This window comes from Ranitomeya variabilis, chromosome 2, assembly GCF_051348905.1.
Source record: "Ranitomeya variabilis isolate aRanVar5 chromosome 2, aRanVar5.hap1, whole genome shotgun sequence".
Classification (NCBI taxonomy): domain Eukaryota; kingdom Metazoa; phylum Chordata; class Amphibia; order Anura; family Dendrobatidae; genus Ranitomeya; species Ranitomeya variabilis.
Window position 1 is genome coordinate 624679124 of NC_135233.1, and position 19882 is coordinate 624699005.

The window sequence follows — 19882 nt, forward strand, 5'->3', positions numbered from 1 at the left end:
AGTCCGTGTTTCCCAGTGACAGGCCCAAAACATCACTGCTCTAGAGGAGATCTGCATGGAGTAATGGGCCAACATACCACCAACAGTGTGTGCCAACCTTGTGAAGACTTACAGAAAACATTTCACCTCTGTCATTGCCAACAAAGAATATATAACCAAATATTGAGATGAACTTTTGTTAATTACCAAATACTTATTTTCCACCACAACTAGGAAAATAAATCTTCCCAAATCAGACAAGGTGAGAACTTACACAATTGGTGGCTGACTAAATACATTATTCCCTAACTGTGTGTGTATTTAGTGTGACATTAGTGGCAATTCTCAAAATCTGAAGGACCTGTGTACCCGCTGGTCCTATGAGCGGAAGTATCCCTGTCATGTGACCTGAAGGACCTGTGTACCCGCTGGTCCTATGAGCGGAAGTATCCCTGTCATGTGACCTGAAGGACCTGTGTACCCGCTGGTCCTATGAGCGGAAGGATCCCTGTCATGTGACCTGAGAAACCTGTGTACCCTCTGGTCCTATTAGCGGAAGTATCCCTGTCATGTGACCTGAGAAACCTGTGTAGCCGCTGGTCCTATGAGCGGAAGTATCCCTGTCATGTGACCTGAAGGACCTGTGTACCCACAGGTCCTAATATAACTGTGGAAATACCTACTACACATATGCAGCAGGTCCTCAAATCTAATTAACTGATCACATGGTAAATATAGGTCATGTGACCTATAGAACCGCTCCTTTTGCAGGTCATGAAAAGAAATCATTGAATTTACAAGTTATGAAAATATGACAGGTCTGTAAATGGCGCCAGCCAATCACAATAGACAGATGCTGTTACTTTCACCTGGACGGACACTGTGATTGGATAGGTAAGCTCACCTCATCATACCATTATTTTGATAGGATAAAACACCAGGATTGACAGATTTGATTACCAATCAGCTATATCCTTCTGTTGGTAAAGATCACTCAGGATTGGTCAGTCTATGTCATTCATCTAGTGGTTGAGCTGAGTGACATCACAACCTACCTTATATAAGCTGGAGAGTCTCATTCAGCAGCCTCACTCCCCTGAAGACGCCCATAATGGTGAAACATGTTGTGGAGGCAGCTGGTTATATGTTTTATATAGCAAGGTGTTGCAGCGGTCCTAACAGGCAGTGAGTGGTGGCCCGCGGCGGCACCGTGCAGGACATATAGGAATGAATCTATAGGACGGAGTTATAGCAGCACAGCATCAATATAAAGGAGGGGATACAAGATCACTAATTCCTAAACCTACTGTGGAGAAAAGCATCAACAATCCATCAAATTAATAGATTCTGAGAATAATTGCCTCTAATATCACACTAAAAAGTGGAGATAATAACATTAGATCCATCCAGCAGTTGTGGATCTGCAATCCCGGACTGTGGGGAACAAAACACCTGTAGATCTATAAAATGAGAGGTAGATTGATCCACTGGATCACTCCAAGGCCAGTAGAAATCCACACAGGGATCAATACAAACCTTGTGGTTTTACAAATGCACTTATATTAAATTAAAGAAAGGTTCATTTTTGGTTACTCACAATCTTGAGTTGGGGTGTTTTCCCCATCAGCAATCTGTAAATGAGGATCTAATACCCTGCACTGATTCTTTATGAACGAGTAAAGGTGTAATAAACCCCAATATTCATCACTGGCCACCGGAGACAAAAAGCTTTGATGAGAGAATAGTTACCTCTGAAGATTGTTGCGTGTCTGCTTCTTGAATATACAAATCCCAATTTGGATGGCTGTTTCCCCACAATAGACTTCTGTTGTAATTACCTGCTCACTACAGGAACTTTCTGCTTCAAAGGGTGGATGAAGCTCTTCCCAACTTTCTAATTCCCTTGTGTCCCTTGTTACAATTAGTTTATTTCTCCCTTCCCCAAATGTTCAATGTGAGGCCCGCTTCACAAGGAGTTTGAAGAGTCCGCTCTCTTCTCGAGAGGTTTCGGGGATTTTAATTTTCCTCTAACAAAAATATTCTGCATTTTTAGATTTGCAAAAATAATAAGGCTTCACAGAACTGAAACTTTTATGCAAAAATTATATGTAGAAGTAAAAGGAAAACTCATTTATATCAAAGAAACAACCAGTAAGCCCTCTTTCACACTTGAGATGTATCTTGCAGGAGGTGGCCTCCGATGCAATGTTGTCGGGTCCCCTTGTGGTCCTGTATGTACCTACATGGGGCCACCAAGTTATCCACAATTGGGGCAAGGTGCCGGCCACTTACGGTTTAAGCCGACATCATGATAGGTGAGTATTGCCGGGCGATTGCCTTTCGGAGTCCCTCGTATGACAACGTGCAGCATGCCGTACGGAGTCTCAATGTCATGTTCCTGTAGGAAGAGAATAAGTCAGTAAAGCCTCAACATGCAGTGTCCGAGTAGTGACAATCGCTAACACAGGAAAGCCCCACAATCCCACCCACCAAAAACGACCATAACCCAGTAGGTGGGATTATACTATAGGGGGAGGAGAGCGCGCTGTATATTATACTATAGGGGGAGGAGAGAGCTGAATATTATACTATAGGGGGGAGGAAAACACGCTGTATATTATACTATAGGGGGAGGAGAGCGCGCTGTATATTCTACTATAGGGGGAGGAGAGCGCGGTATATTATACTATAGAGGGAGGAGAACGCTGTATATTATAGTATAGAGGGAGAACGCTGTATATTATCCTATAGAGGGAGGAGAGAGCGCTGATATTATACTATAGAGGGAGGAGAACGTGCTCTATATTATACTATAGGGGGAGGAGAGCATGCTGTATATTATACTACAGAGGGAAGAGAACACGCTGTATATTATACTATAGAGAGGAGCAAGCTGTATATTCTAATCTCATCCCTCTATAGTATAATATACAGCACGCTCTTCTCCCTCTATAGTATAATATACAGCGTTCTCCTCCCTCTATAGTATAATATACAGCGTGTTCTCGTCCCTCTATTGTATAATATACAGCACTCTCCTCCCTCTATAGCAGAGGTCCTCAAGGTTTCTGACCTTGAGAGCCACATTCAGCTCTGAGAGAGGGTCGCGAGCCACATTCAGCTCCCACCCCTCTCACAATAGTGGCAACCAAAGCCCCCATTACAGGCATAATGGTAACCAAAGCTTTTCCACAAAAATCAATCACCCCAAAGCAGTATAAAAAGATCCAGGGGTTCCTACAATACCCCCATTCAGTATTCTCCTATAAAGCACTCCCAACACACTGTCACATCCACCTTCAAACATCTCCTCTGACAGGTGGTGTCATCTTGTCTCCAGCGTACCATACTTAAATTATCTCAAAACCCCTAAGACCAGTATATGTGCATCCAGATCTGCTCTTCTCTGCAGGGCTACTCACAAAATTCCCCAGTTTCAGATGTGCTCTTCATACCTGATTGCTAGACCTGGAGCTAATGCACCAAGCTGACAGACAGCCGCGAGCCACAATTCATGGGACCGCGAGCCACATGTGGCTCCCGAGCTACAGGTTGGGGACCCCTGCTCTATAGTATAACATACAGCACTCTCCTCCCCCTATAGTATAATATACAGCACATTCTCCTCCCTCTATATTATAATATACAACACATTCTCCTTTCTCTATAGTACAATATACAGCGCTCTCCTCTCTCTATAGTATAATATACAGTGCTCTCCTCTCTCTATAGTATAATATACAGCACATTCTCCTCCCTCTAGTATAATATACAGCGCGCTCTCCTCTCTCTGTAGTATAACATACAGCACATTCTCCTCCCTCGATAGTATAATATACAGCGGGCTCTCCTCTCTGTAGTATAACATACAGCACATTCTCCTCCCTCGATAGTATAATATACAGCGGGCTCTCCTCTCTGTAGTATAACATACAGCACATTCTCCTCCCTCTAGTATAATATACAGCGCGCTCTCCTCTCTCTGTAGTATAACATACAGCACATTCTCCTCCCTCGATAGTATAATATACAGCGGGCTCTCCTCTCTGTAGTATAACATACAGCACATTCTCCTCCCTCGATAGTATAATATACAGCGGGCTCTCCTCTCTGTAGTATAACATACAGCACATTCTCCTCCCTCTAGTATAATATACAGCGCGCTCTCCTCTCTCTGTAGTATAACATACAGCACATTCTCCTCCCTCGATAGTATAATATACAGCGGGCTCTCCTCTCTGTAGTATAACATACAGCACATTCTCCTCCCTCGATAGTATAATATACAGCGGGCTCTCCTCTCTGTAGTATAACATACAGCACATTCTCCTCCCTCTAGTATAATATACAGCGCGCTCTCCTCTCTCTGTAGTATAACATACAGCACATTCTCCTCCCTCGATAGTATAATATACAGCGGGCTCTCCTCTCTGTAGTATAACATACAGCACATTCTCCTCCCTCGATAGTATAATATACAGCGGGCTCTCCTCTCTGTAGTATAACATACAGCACATTCTCCTCCCTCTAGTATAATATACAGCGCGCTCTCCTCTCTCTGTAGTATAACATACAGCACATTCTCCTCCCTCGATAGTATAATATACAGCGGGCTCTCCTCTCTGTAGTATAACATACAGCACATTCTCCTCCCTCTAGTATAATATACAGCGCGCTCTCCTCTCTCTGTAGTATAACATACAGCACATTCTCCTCCCTCGATAGTATAATATACAGCGGGCTCTCCTCTCTATAGTAGAATATACAGCCCTCCATTTGCAGAGTGACTTTGAGCAGGATATGGATAGTGGATGTACACAAATCATTCTGCACAATAACCCTCATCATCCAGAACAGCCCGGTCACATGGTCGTATTCTCCTCCGGCAGGACCAGGACAGTGCTGTGCACTGAGGACTCGCACTCATCACCTCAATGTCTGCTCTGCAGCTGTGACATTGACATCTGCATGTGACCTTGAGAATCTGACGAAACCTCAACCAAAAAAACAAACAAAAAACCCAGAACCCCGGCCCAGCGTAAGCACTCACCCCATCCCAGCACTCGGGCATCTCTGAGACGTAGGTGCAGCAGAGTCAGCAGGAGCAGTGCGCAGACAGAAGGAAGGACAGCTCAGCTGTGCAGCAAAGTCTCCAGCTTTATATACACACCCTACCCTCCCTCACATCGCCCCCTCCCTCCTTTTACTGCAGAGACTGCCGCTGGGTGATTGGGTGAGATGCTGAGCCCCCCACATCTGATGGGCACAACCAGAATCCTGCTCAGCAATTATCTGCAAATGTGTGACCCCTCTATAACAATGCCCCAGCACGTCACATACATATATACACCCGAAACCTGGACCTACACCCGTCTACATATACCCCGAAATCGGGACCTTACACCAGTCGTCTACATACACCCTGAAACCTGGACTACACCTGTAGTCTACATACACACCGCCAATCTACACACACCCCGACATTACACCAGTCATCTACATAAAACCTGACACTGCCATTACACCTCATCTACATACACATCAACACTGACACTAAACCCATCTACATACACAGACACGGCCACTACACCCCATCTACATATACACCAACACTGCCACTACACCACATCTACATACACAGACACGGCCACTACACCCCATCTACATATACACCAACACTGCCACTACACCACATCTACATACACAGACACGGCCACTACACCCCATCTACATATACACCAACACTGCCACTACACCACATCTACATACACAGACACGGCCACTACACCCCATCTACATATACACCAACACTGACACTAAACCCATCTACATACACAGACACGGCCACTACACCCCATCTACATATACACCAACACTGCCACTACACCACATCTACATACACAGACACGGCCACTACACCCCATCTACATATACACCAACACTGCCACTACACCACATCTACATACACAGACACGGCCACTACACCCCATCTACATATACACCAACACTGACACTAAACCCATCTACATACACAGACACTGCCACTACACCCCATCTACATATACACCAACACTGCCACTACACCACATCTACATACACAGACACGGCCACTACACCCCATCTACATACACAGACACGGCCACTACACCCCATCTACATATACACCAACACTGCCACTACACCACATCTACATACACAGACACGGCCACTACACCCCATCTACATATACACCAACACTGCCACTACACCACATCTACATACACAGACACGGCCACTACACCACATCTACATATACACCAACACTGCCACTACACCACATCTACATACACAGACACGGCCACTACACCCCATCTACATATACACCAACACTGCCACTACACCACATCTACATACACAGACACGGCCACTACACCCCATCTACATATACACCAACACTGACACTAAACCCATCTACATACACAGACATGGCCACTACACCACATCTACATATACACCAACACTGCCACTACACCACATCTACATACACCCCATCTAAATAATTAGAAAAACGTAATAGCAACTATTATATAAAATATCGGGATTATATACGAAATTAAATATAGAATAATAATTAAAAATTAACTAAGATCCTGTTGCTAAAAGAGAAAGAAAAAGTGGCAGACCACTTGGAACTAATGTATTAACCAAAAAACCGTCATATGGACACCCAAGACTAATGATCATGTAAGAAAGCCACGATAACAAAAATTGGGAATAATAAAACATATAAGCCTTTATTATTTTAATATTTATATGGCAGTAATGGCATAACGCGCGTTACAGATATTCCTTCATCAGGATTCAGGGGAATATCGAAGGAATATCCGAAAAGCGCGTCGAGGTGCTCTGTACTTGGGCATATCGGACTGACAGGTATATATGTACTATATATCCCCAAATCTTTTTTTCTTCTCTTGGTGAGCATATACAATCTTGTGTGGCATATGTGGACCCGTATATATTGGCGTGGTTCCTCTTTCATTTATACACTGTTTGGCACATTGTTCCAATATATTATCTTGCATTTCAGCACATGCACTTTAGTTCAATCAACTTTTGTGGCACATCGTTTACATTATATATAATCAATTATATATCTTTTTGCACATGCACTTTCGGCTTCTAACAAACATACTGATATATAGATTTATATATATTTTTTTATCACATATACTTATTTTCCTTTTTTATCTCTTGTTATTTAAACATACGCATACACACATTTTTTATGAAATGCACACCATTATGAAATCTTGTTTTATATAAAAAAAGATTGTGAGATTGTATATTTTAATTATATTATTTTACCCTGTCTATCTCCTTTATATATATATATTTTAATCTATAAATTCCCAAGTACGTGCACTGTTGTGCCATTACTGCCATATAAATATTAAAATAATAAAGGCTTATGTTTTATTATTCCCAATTTTTGTTATCGTGGCTTTCTTACATGATCATTAGTCTTGGGTGTCCATATGACGTTTTTTTTGTTTATACATACACCCCATCTACATACACAGACACTGCCACTACACCCCATCTACATACACAGACACTGCCACTACACCCCATCTACATACACCCCATCTACATACACAGACACTGCCACTACACCCCATCTACATACACAGACACTGCCACTACACCCCATCTACATACACCCCATCTACATACAGACACTGCCACTACACCACATGTACATACACAGACACTGCCGCTACACTACATCTACATTCACAGACACTGCCGCTACACCCCATCTACATACACAGACACTGCCATTACACCCCAACTACATACACAGACACTGCCACTACACCCCATCTACATACACAGACACTGCCACTACACCCCATCTACATACACAGACACTGCCACTACACCCTGTTACAGAACCCCCCCAGCACCCAGAATATGTTGTGCAGTCATATGTATGTATAATAGGTTCCATGTGAAATGCATCAGTCCACAGGCTGTGCCCCTGGGCAGAGGGGACAAGATATTCTTCTTCTGACCTCCCCCACCTTTGTAATTCCCACAGTAAATATCGGCAGGCTCCGTCCACCTGCGGCTATTGTAATGCATGTCTGGCCTGCCACTTTTGAATTGGCCTGCCCTCTGTATCTGTTGTGATATATATTCTGTGTCCTGTGAGTAAAGAGTTGTCACACTGGAAATACGTGGAGATGCAGTGATATTTTATATGCGCCCATGTAATGAAGCCATTCCAGTCAGCGTCCTTCATTCAGAATCCAGCCAAAGCAGAGTGGACCTCCTAAAACACGGGGTGGTACTGAAAGAGGTACTTCAGCACAGCAGACCCAGTTACACTGGTGTCAGACAGCGGGATGTGATACCCCATCTACAGGAGGAAAGGAATGAATGCAAAACAACTACCAAAAGTTAAAGAGGACTACATTAAAAGACCTGGTGGAAGCTCGAGGGTTAATTGCCAGCAACAAAACAAAAGCGGATTTGATAGCAGCCATCATGGAACACGACAGTGCAGCGCCCCCCAATGTGAACGTGGAGGAGACTGAATTCCAGAGGGAGATAAAGAACAGACTGGCGTTCTATGACCCAAACCCTGCAGTAGAGCTCATACGAGAGCTGATGGCTGATGTGCGTACGGATCTGAAGGAAAAGATGGCAGAGCAGACCAGGATAGAGCTAGCCAAGATGGAGATGGCAGAGCGGACCAAAATAGAGCTAGCCAAGATGGAGAGTCAGCGAGCAGGGGTGTGATAGAAATATATATATCATGTAGATCTCACTTGCATGTATACTCCTTTAAATCATATATACTTACATAAAGACAAATATATACACTCACCGGCCACTTTATTAGGTACACCATGCTAGTAACGGGTTGGACCCCCTTTTGCCTTCAGAACTGCCTCAATTCTTCGTGGCATAGATTCAACAAGGTGCTGGAAGCATTCCTCAGAGATTTTGGTCCATATTGACATGATGGCATCACACAGTTGCCGCAGATTTGTCGGCTGCACATCCCAAAGATGCTCCATACAAGGCAGGATGGATCCATTCTTTCATGTTGTTTACGCCAAATTCTGACCCTACCATCCGAATGTCGCAGCAGAAATCGAGACTCATCAGACCAAGCAACGTTTTTCCAATCTTCTACTGTCCAATTTCGATGAGCTTGTACAAATTGTAGCCTCAGTTTCCTGTTCTTAGCTGAAAGGAGTGGTACCCGGTGTGGTCTTCTGCTGCTGTAGCCCATCTGCCTCAAAGTTCGATGCACTGTGCGTTCAGAGATGCTCTTAGGCCTACCTTGGTTGTAACGGGTGGCGATTTGAGTCACTGTTGCCTTTCTATCAGCTCGAACCAGTCTGCCCATTCTCCTCTGACCTCTGGCATCAACAAGGCATTTCCGCCCACAGAACTGCCGCTCACTGGATTTTTTTTCTTTTTCGGACCATTCTCTGTAAACCCTAGAGATGGTTGTGCGTGAAAATCCCAGTAGATCAGCAGTTTCTGAAATACTCAGACCAGCCCTTCTGGCACCAACAACCATGCCACGTTCAAAGGCACTCAAATCACCTTTCTTCCCCATACTGATGCTCGGTTTGAACTGCAGGAGATTGTCTTGACCATGTCTACATGCCTAAATGCACTGAGTTGCCGCCATGTGATTGGCTGATTAGAAATTAAGTGTTAACAAGAAGTTGGACAGGTGTACCTAATAAAGTGGCCGGTGAGTGTATATACTAGACTGTGGCCCGATTCTAACGCATCGGGTATTCTAGAATATGCATGTCCCCGTAGTATATGGACAATGATGATTCCAGAATTCGCGGCAGACTGTGCCCGTCGCTGATTGGTCGAGGCAACCTTTAGGACATCATCGTCGCCATGGCAACCATTATGACATCTACGTCGATACTGTGCCCGTCGCTGATTGGTCGAGGCCTGGCGGCCTCGACCAATCAGAGACGCGGGATTTCCAGGACAGACAGACAGACAGACAGACAGACGGAAAAACCCTTAGACAATTATATATATAGATTTGTATACTCAGCTAGTTTATAATCAATTGCTCAACTTAGCCACATGAGCTAGGCCAGATGGTTCTTGGTACTTTCCAGTATCTTTCCAGTATGTTTCAGACACCTAAAAACGGGAATTTAGGCCTGACGTTCTGAACTAATGTCTAAGAATGTTGCTGAATAGCAGGATAAGGGTGACAGCTATTTCCAAGAGTGCTAAATCAGCATGTTGCTAGTCAGACTCTAGTCAGAATATGTTATGTACTCAGTTAAATACATTATGTACTAAGTCAGCCAATGAAATAATAGCTAGACAATATGGTAATTAACTAACCACCCCTAACAACCCCTAACCACTCCTTTCTATATGCAATTATAAAACTATGTATGTACAATAAAGTATCAGTATTGATGGAATGTTATTGACACAATGTTGTGCAGTCTCATTCTTGATGAGGGCTCAAAATACTCAGTCTTATTGGGAGCGGCCGCAGCACACACAGGGATAAATTTATCCAAACCAAATTTCCAAATCAAATGGCGCCCAACGCGGGGCGTGGACGAAACACACGGGACCCTGCTGACCGGAGAGACGGAGGTGTTGGTCACGGCCTTGGTTCACGGGACAGAGACTGCGCAGCTCCATAAGTAAGGTAAGAAAATGTTATCATCTTACCTGAAAATCCCCTGTGCCCAGTCCAGGTCTATACCTCTTGCCGGTCAGGTGTGGTCACCACCGCATTCCCAGGTAGTGTAAAAAGTCCAAAGCCTGTATCCAAACCCTGGGATACAAGTCAAGGTGTCTGCTGTGTGCCGTGTAAGTTTTCTGTGTTTGTGTGAGATCCGGGAGAAAAAGTTGGAACGGTGACTGTTTTGCTTGTGGTTGCTGGGTAACAGACCGCAGGAGGTCAAATCGCTCGATAAATTATTGCAGCATTCCCGTGCATAGGAGGGACAGGTAGTTCCGGGGCAGGTAGTCCCATGTTCCAGGCACGGGTAGTGATAACTTAGAGGGCAAATGCAGATTACCGTAGTGCCGGCGATCCAGTTAGGACGAGCGGACCTGGGTGGTAGATTTCCCGCTTGTTGTGCTTCTCACTCAGGCGGCCTGGGCACAGGTGTGCCCAGTGCGATTGGCAGTAGTCTGCTCCCAGAGCAACCTGCACGTGTCACAGAACAAAAGGGGAATCTCCCGGACGTCTGTAACTGTTTGGTTTGATTCATGTATCGCTGCTTTAAGTGCATACAATTGTAAAAGAAAGTTTTTTTTTTCTCTCTTCTGAACTTCCCCTTTTCCACGCTGCAAGCAGAGATATATGCATTGTAAATCACACTGTCACATCTGTTTTTTTTCTGGCTGTTTCTGCAATGCTGGCTATGTGTAGCTATTTGTGAAGAAGTGAAACAAATTGTATCTATAATTTTTGATGCGACATACGTGTTTTCAGATACGTGATTTTAATGACATTGGATACAATAGCATAAGAAAAGGGGAAGTGTGTGTCTCTGACTGCGTTGAACGCAGAGAGAAGGACAAAAAATATAGCTGTTTTTTTACTCTTTTGAAGGTCTTTATTCTGGTTTTTTATATTTTTTAAAGTTTTTTTTTATTTTTTTAAGTTTTCCAAAGTTATCCTTTCCGTCTCTACCTTTTTTAAAAAAAAGTTTTTTCTTTTGTATCAAAATGTTGAGTTTTTGATCGTGTACCAGGTTGTTGATGGTTTTCTGTTTTTTTTGGAGTTTTATATACTCATTTTTAGAAGTTTTTTTTTGGTGTTTTTCATTTTTGTGTGTTTTTCATTTCTGTTTTTGCCATGGGGTATAAAGTGGCCAAGCAACAGGAGAATCTTTTACTTGATGAGAAAACAGCCCCCCAGATAGTGGCAGAACAAAGGTGTTAAGTATGTGAAGAATTTTGGAAGGTTAAGTATGTGAAATTCATAAGAATGGCAGACTTCAAGCTGTGGAATGGCATGACGTAGAAAGGAAAATAAGGGAAGTTAGGTGATGTTAGATTGCTGAATACTAATACATGGTATGAAGTAGCAGCAGAGCTTACATCGTTTAGGTGGTACAGAAAGATATATGAGCAAACCAGGAAGTGAGTTTTATGTGTAGGAGACGGGAGATATTGGATCTGCGCAGTCTGCTCTCAGCAGAATCCATGGTATAGGGAGGGTTTTTTTGCACAGTATGTGGCGCGCCCCGTCCCTCCCTACAGGGAGAAGGCATCATTGCTCCTCTCTATTGTTCTTGTCTATCCTCCTTTTTCTCTGTCACTTTCTCTCCTCATTCTTCTCTCTCACTCTCCTTTCCTCTCCTCTTTCTCCACACTTTTCTCTTCTCTCTATCTCTCTCCTCCACACCTCCCATCTTCTCCTCCCTCTTCTCCTCACCCTCTCTCTCTCCCCTCCTTCTCCACTCCCCCACCACACCTATCTCCTCCTTCTCTTCCTTGTCCACACCCATCTCCACTCCTCTCTTCTCCTCCTTCTCTCTCTCTACCACACCTCCTATCTTCTCCTCCCTCTGTTCCTCACTCCTCCATCTCCTTCTCCACACCTCTTTCTCCTTCTCCTCTCTCCTTTTTTACTCCCTTCAACCAATCCTCCTGTTTCTTCTTTTTTTGCTCTCTCTCCACCTCCTTCTGCACACCGATTCTCCCTGTTTCTCTTTACCACACCTTTCTATCTCTCTCTCTCTCTCTCTCTCCTCATTCTCCTTCTCCACACCTCTTTCCTCCTTCTTCACTCACCTCCTCCTCCTATACACTTTTCATCAACCCCTCCTCCTTCTTCTTCTGCTGGGCCAACGCCCAATTCAAACAATGTGGTGCTTACAGCACAAGGTTCCCATTCTATGTCCCTGGCACAATCCAGCCATTGCCAGTTGTGATATTGGGGAAAGAAGGTGAAAATCCCCTTACACAAAATGCAGTAGGCAACCCCCAGACACATCAGGCAGCAGACATCTCAGCCCTGGGTGCAGAGGGGGGAGGACTGATATTACCATCTATTGACAATGTACAACTTACTTCAGCACCAGTCAGAGCTGCCTACATTAACAACATACAATTATAAGCCTAATCAATCACAGCTTCAGCAGAGGGGGGAGACATCCTCACACACACAAAAAAAAGGCAACTTCTAAGTCCAAAATCAGTCAGTGTATGACCCTAGTACACACTATCACAACTATTCCTCTGATGAAGATGAAGAGAGAACATCATACATGCTGTCCAGTACTAGGAAAAGAATCCCACAGGCACCAAGAATGCAGGGGCAGATAGAGGCAGCATCATTACACTATGTGCACTGCACTTCAAGTCAGGTGACAATCTTCCAGACCCAGGGATGCATCCCATGCCATTTTACCAAAGAATGTAGCAGAACCAGCGAACATATGCAGCCACCTGGAATGATCTCTGGGCCATGAATGGAAATAGAAGTAGGCGATGCACTCTGGGCAATCATGAAGGAACAATTCAAACTTCCAGCAGAATTAGACTTACACGCTTGGGAGTCAGGGCCACAGCTAAGTGAACAGCTCAGAGAGTGGGCCAAAGGCAGATTAGCAGGACAAGCCCTCAGCTTACATGACATGAGCCAAGACAAGACAGAGTCTGTAAAGAAGTTTCGTAGCAGAGTAATGCAAGTATTCCAAGACTTGGGCTTCACCATTCATGACCAGATACACAGGCAAATGGCACAGGCCTTTGTGCATGGACTGAGACAGCCAATCAGAAAACCACTGATAGTGGCTAGGCCTGAGAACAGGTCAATGGCAGTGGACTGACCCAGCAAAATGGTTTATGTATGCCTAGGAGACTGTTTATTGCCAATTGTTGCCAAAACTGCCACCATTATAGCACCACAAAGAGTGCGAAGGAAACAGGTGCCATGCTGCTGAGAACGCCGGAAGGGGAGCCAGAGATGAAGACGCTGCAAAGTGCCGAGCGACACACCGGAAGAACCGCTGCAGACTCCAGAGAGGAGACACCGACCTCAATAAGGTTAGCAAAGGGGAGAAGCTATGTCAGACCAAGGGGAAGAAGTGATGGCAGATGCGGCCGCAGCCCCTGTAATGCCCCAAGACCTTGGGTTGGATGCAGCCTCCGATCTCATGGCACCCCCGGGCTTCACCACTGACGCACCTGCAGGCCCCATCTTACCACCGCAGCTTCAATCATCAGGCCGGACCCCGCTGCCGCTACAGTACCCATCATGCCGTTGTCCACAGTAGTCAAAGGGATTGAGTCCCAACCAGGGGTGCAGAAGACAGCCCCTCTCATGGTGACCACTAACCTGGAAGCGCAACCACTCTACGAAGACAGAAGAAGTGTCAAGTGTTACATCTGTGGCAAGTTTGGCCATTTCCAGAACCAGTGCAAAGCACCCACGCCCCCGAAGAGACTGGACCTATGCAACCCAAGAGTTGGTCCAGAGAAACAGGTCAAGGAAGAAGTGCAGAAAGCAGTGAAGTACCCCGTCCAAAGGACAGGGGCAAGCAAGCCAGGTCGCAAGACACTACGCTCCTGACATGTAAAACCCCATCTGCAAGACCAATACCTCAAATTACCCTTAAAGTGGATGGCGTTGTCAGATCTTTTCTTCTGCACACCGATGCAAGTGTGATGAGACCTGTGGAACTCGCTGATCCCACCTGCCTGACCAAATAGATGACCTACCTGATAAAGAATACACACCGCTCACTACACATGCTGTTGACTAAGAGACTGATTGCAACGAACCCCCGTTAGGGACAGAACTCCTGACCGCCCATTTGCGAAAAGTCTGTACGGAGTGGGGCGCAGGCGTTAGGCTTGCATCAGTTCACCGGCAGCACAAAAGAGTTGCAGCGCTTTGGGACAGGAGGCTAGGATTAGGGCAAGTGATATCTAAGGGGGGCTTGTGATAGAAATGTATATATCATGTAGATCTCACTTGCATGTATACTCCTTTAAATCATATATACTTACATAAAGACAAATATATATATATTTGTATAATCAATTGCTCAACTTAGCCACATGAGCTAGGCCAGATGGTTCTTGGTACTTTCCAGTATGTTTCAGACACCTAAAAACGGGAAGTTAGGCCAGATGTTCTAAGAATGTTAAGAATGTTGCTGAATAGCAGGATAAGGGTGACAGCTATTTCCAAGAGTGCTAAATCAGCTTGTTGCTAGGTAGACTCTAGTCAGAATATGTTATGTACTCAGTTAAATACATTATGTACTCAGTCAGCCAATGAAATAATAGCTAGACAATATGTAAATTAACTAAACACCCCTAACAACCCCTAACCACTCCTTTCTATATGCAATTCTAAAACTATGTATGTACAATAAAGTATCAGTATTGATGGAATGTTATTGACACAATGTTGTGCAGTCTCATTCTTAATGAGCGCTCAAAATACTCAGTCTTATTGGGATCGGCCGCAGCACACACAGGGATAAATTTATCCCAACCAAATTTCCATATCAGGGGGAGCTCTGGCCTCCGCCCAGGTACCTTCAACAGTAAGCCACAAAAAGATCCAGTATAATGCCTTCCGACAGTTGGGGGAGGCAGAGGAAGACATTGATGGCTTTCTGCAGGACTTTGAGCGGCAGTGTGCCCTTCATCAAGTGAAGCCGGAGGAACGGGTTCAGATTCTGTCCAGAAAGCTGACAGGCCGGGCAGCGGACGCCTATCGCACCGTACCTGATGAGGACTGTATGGACTATGAGCGGATCAAAGAAGTGACCTTGGCCCGGTATGTGCTGATACCAGAGGCATACCGCCAAAAGTTCCGCGGACTTATAAAACGGGTAACTGATACCAACGCTGAATGGGCCTGTAAATTACGGCGGTCACTGCTACAGTGGGTACAAGGGAGCCAAGCAACCACTAAGGAGGACGTCCTCCAGCTCTTCTTGTTAGAGCGATTCTTTAATAAACTAACCCCCGAGACACAGGAATGGCTTCGGGACAGACGACCAACGACTCTTGAGGAGGCCGCTCGTCTGGCAGACGAACACCATGATGCCAGGAGGTCTCAGTCGGCCGGATCAAAGATGGTCACTAGGGGTCCTCCCATGGGTCTGGAAGCCCCCAAACCACAGAAGATTGTCGGGGGACCAGCTCAAAACCCGACCTACCACAGTCCCCCTGGGGTGCGATGCCACACCTGCCATCAGCTGGGCCACCTGCAAAGACAATGTCTCAACCGGACTCAGCGTACCCAGTGGCCAAAGGCGGGAACAGCTAACTTCCGCCGGGCCGCTGTACACTGCTACTAAGGTGAAGCTGATCCGGCATTGGGGGCTATGACTAACCAGGGGATGGAAGAGATGGAGGAACTGCTGCATGAAGTAGACCCCGTGCAGGTGGCCCGGGCAGAGAATCAACAACAGCAGCGACAGGTCATGTGGGTTAAAGGGAAACGTATGCAGGGAGTAAGAGATTCTGGAACAACTTTGACCCTTGTGAAGCCTCATCTCGTCCGGGACCAAGAGAAGACGGACCGGACAGTGGCAGTCCGTGTAGCAGGGGGAGCCATACATCGACTGCCCACTGCCAGGATTCACCTGAACTGGGGAGTCGGGGATGGCCTGGCTGAGGTCGGCTTGATGGAGGAATTGCCTGCAGATGTCTTGCTGGGAAATGACTTGTGGCCTATGTTGTCTGCCTTCTCGGTTGGCCCTCTGGCTGAGACATATCCTGTGATCACCCGGAGACAAGCTCGAGCTGCGGAGGCGGAATCACACTCAGGAGGCCCAGGTAAGACACCCCATCCCTACATGTATTCCCATAGCCAGACACATTTCTTGGGCTACCCCAGCTGAATTTAAGAAGGAGTTACTTGAGGATCCTTCATTAGAGGAATATCGTGGGAAGGCACAGGACGGGAGAGGAGTACTGGAAGGGGAGCAGTTTGTAAGGCAGCAGAGACTCCTCTACCGGGTTACCGAGCAGCACCACACAGGGACGAGCCCCACTATAAAACGACAGCTGGTAGTTCCCAAGAAGTATAGGCAGGAGTTACTGCGAATCTCTCATGACATACCCTTGGCCGGGCCCTTCGGCGTCAGTCGCACCAGGCATCGTCTGACACAAAACTTCTTTTGGCCGGGGGTAACCTATGATGTTCGTCAGTACTGCCAGACCTGTGACAGTTGCCAGCGCATTGGCAAGAGGGGAGATCGATGAAAGGCCAAATTACGCCCCCTCACCATTGTGGAGGAGCCATTTAGCCGAGTAGCGGTCGATCTGACAGGGCCGTTAGCCAAACCCAGTCCGTCAGGGAAAAGGTATATATTGACAGTGGTAGATTATGCCACACAGTATCCAGAGGCGGTTGCGTTACCTAACATACTGGCAGAGACGGTGGCGGCTGCCCTGCTCCAGGTTCTCTCACGGGTTGGATTTCCCAGGGAGATTCTCGGACCAGGGTACCCAGTTTACAGCAGAAGTGACCAACCAATTGTGGAAGCTGTGCGGCGTAAAGTCCATTAGGAGCGCCCCGTACCACCCGCAAACCAATGGGTTGTGTGAACGGTTTAACGGAACGTTGAAACAACTCATTGGGACTTTTACCAGGACCTATAGGGACTGGGAGAAATTCTTGCCACACCTCCTGTTTGCCTATCGGGAGGTACTCCAAGAATCCACGGGGTTCTCCCCGTTTGAACTGGTATACGGGAGACGGGTAGGGGGACCCTTAGACTTAGTGCTAGAACACTGGGAAGGGGAGGGCACCATAGAAGGGGTACCTATTGTACCCTATGTGCTGGAATTCCGGGACCGCCTGCAGGAGCTGACCCAGGCTGTACGTGGGAACCTGCAGGTGGCCCAACGGCGCCAGCGCGTATGGTACGATCGGAGGGCCAGAGAACGCACCTTGGAAATAGGACAGAAGGTCCTGGTGTTAGAACCCACTAGGCAGAACAAGTTCCAAGCTGCATGGCAGGGGCCCTACCAGGTAGTGGGGAACATAGCTGACACCACCTATAATGCCGCCGATTGTGACGACCCCAGGGTTATCCGCATGTTCCACGTGAACATGCTGAAGCCCTATCGGGAGCGCCCTGAAGAGGTAGTGGCCATCTGTGCACCTGAAGCAGAGGATTTAGCTGGACTCCCCTTGCCTGATGTCTTAGGGGGTAAGACTCAGTCTAAAACATGGGACCAGGTACACTGGGGTGAAAACCTAGGTCCCCGGCAGAGACAGCAGGCAGAGGCGTTGAGGCAGCGACAGAGGATGTTTTTAGGGAGACCTGGGTACACCCACCTGGTACAACACAAGGTTGAGACCCAGGATCAGACCCCCCTGAGACAACCCCCCTTCCGCGTCCCCGAGTCTGTACGAGATGGGATGCGACAAAAGATATGAGAGATGTTGAACTTAGGGGTCATTGAAGAATCATAGTCCCTGGGCATCTCCCGTAGTGATAGTGCCCAAGAAGGATGGGACTACATGGTTTTGTGTAGACTATCGCAGGCACAATGAGAAAACGGTGACGGATGCGTATCCCATGCCGCGCGTTGATGAGCTGTTAGACCGGCTGGCGGGGGCAAATTATTTGACCACCATCGATCTATACAAAGGCTACTGGCAGATTCCCCTTAGTCCTGACGCTATTCCCAAGTCTGCATTTGTCACCCCGTTCGGCTTATTCCAGTTTCGAGTTATGCCATTCGGGATGAAGAATGCCCCGGCGACCTTTCAGAAGCTGGCTGACCGGCTTCTGGATGGTCTCCAGGACTATGCTTGTGCCTACCTGGATGACATCGCCATCTACAGCGCGACATGGGAAGAGTATCTAAATCACCTAGAGACAGTATTGGACAGGATCCACAAGGCCGGAATCACCCTGAACCCAAACAAGTGTCACATGGGCAAAGCGGAGGTTCAGTATTTAGGACATTGGGTGGGAAGTGGGAAACAGCGACCAGAACCAGCCAAGATTGAAGATTGAGGCCATAGCCAAATGGCCCACCCCATGCACGAAAACCCAGGTCATGGCGTTTCTAGGGACAGCAGGGTATTACAGGAAATTCTTCCCCAATTACAGCAGCGTAGCCAAGCCACTCACTGATCTGACCCGTAAGAACCAACCCCGCCAGGTAACCTGGACCCCAGAGTGTGAGGAAGCCTTCCGCCAGCTAAAGGATGACCTCACCAATACCCCTGTATTGGCCGCACCCGATCCAACTAAACGTTTCCTTGTTCACACGGACGCTTCTATGCTTGGATTGGGGGCAGTACTGAACCAAGTCGGGCCGGACGGCCAAGAACACCCGGTAGCTTACCTGAGTCGGAAACTACTGCCCCGTGAAGTAAGCTATGCGGCCATTGAGAAGCAGTGCCTGGCAGTAGTATGGGCACTCAAAAAGTTACAACCATAGTTGTATGGAAGACAGTTTTCCCTCCTAACGGACCATAATCCCCTAGTGTGGCTTAATCGGGTCTCCGGAGACAACGCCAGATTACTGCGGTGGAGTTTAGCCCTACAACCTCTGGACTTCACCATCCACTACAGACCCGGCAAACAAAACGGTAACGCCGATGGACTAAGTCGACAAACGGAACTTGTACCAACCCCATAAACTTCGGTCATCCCCAAACCGATCCGTTAAGGATCAGACTGTGTATCCCGATCGCGTCGCTGAGAGGGGGAGCCGTGTTACAGAACCCCCCAGCACCCAGAATATGTTGTGCAGTCATATGTATGTATAATAGGTTCCATGTGAAATGCATCAGTCCACAGGCTGCACCCCTGGGCAGAGGGGACTAGATATTCTCCTTCTGACCTCCCCCACCTTTGTAATTCCCACAGTAAATATCGGCAGGCTCCGGCCACCT

The 19882-nt window shown here is 46.6% G+C and overlaps 1 protein-coding gene across 18 annotated transcripts in view; it reads right to left on the reverse strand.

The window, feature by feature from the left end:
• The window catches only part of NDRG4 (NDRG family member 4), a 138789-nt gene that overhangs the window by 48496 nt on the left and 70411 nt on the right, over positions 1-19882 (reverse strand). For 14 of the 18 annotated variants that reach the window (XR_013221730.1, XR_013221727.1, XR_013221726.1 and 11 more), the window contains one exon: positions 2272-2377. Coding sequence is in view for 9 of the 18 variants with exons in the window: in XM_077288985.1 (XP_077145100.1) it covers positions 2272-2377 (106 nt within the window). In the remaining 9 variants the exon portion in view is untranslated. Of the gene's footprint in view, positions 1-2271; positions 2378-5029; positions 5184-19882 lie in introns of those variants that run through there. The other 4 variants (XR_013221729.1, XR_013221728.1, XM_077288988.1 and 1 more) reach the window with 1 other exon arrangement.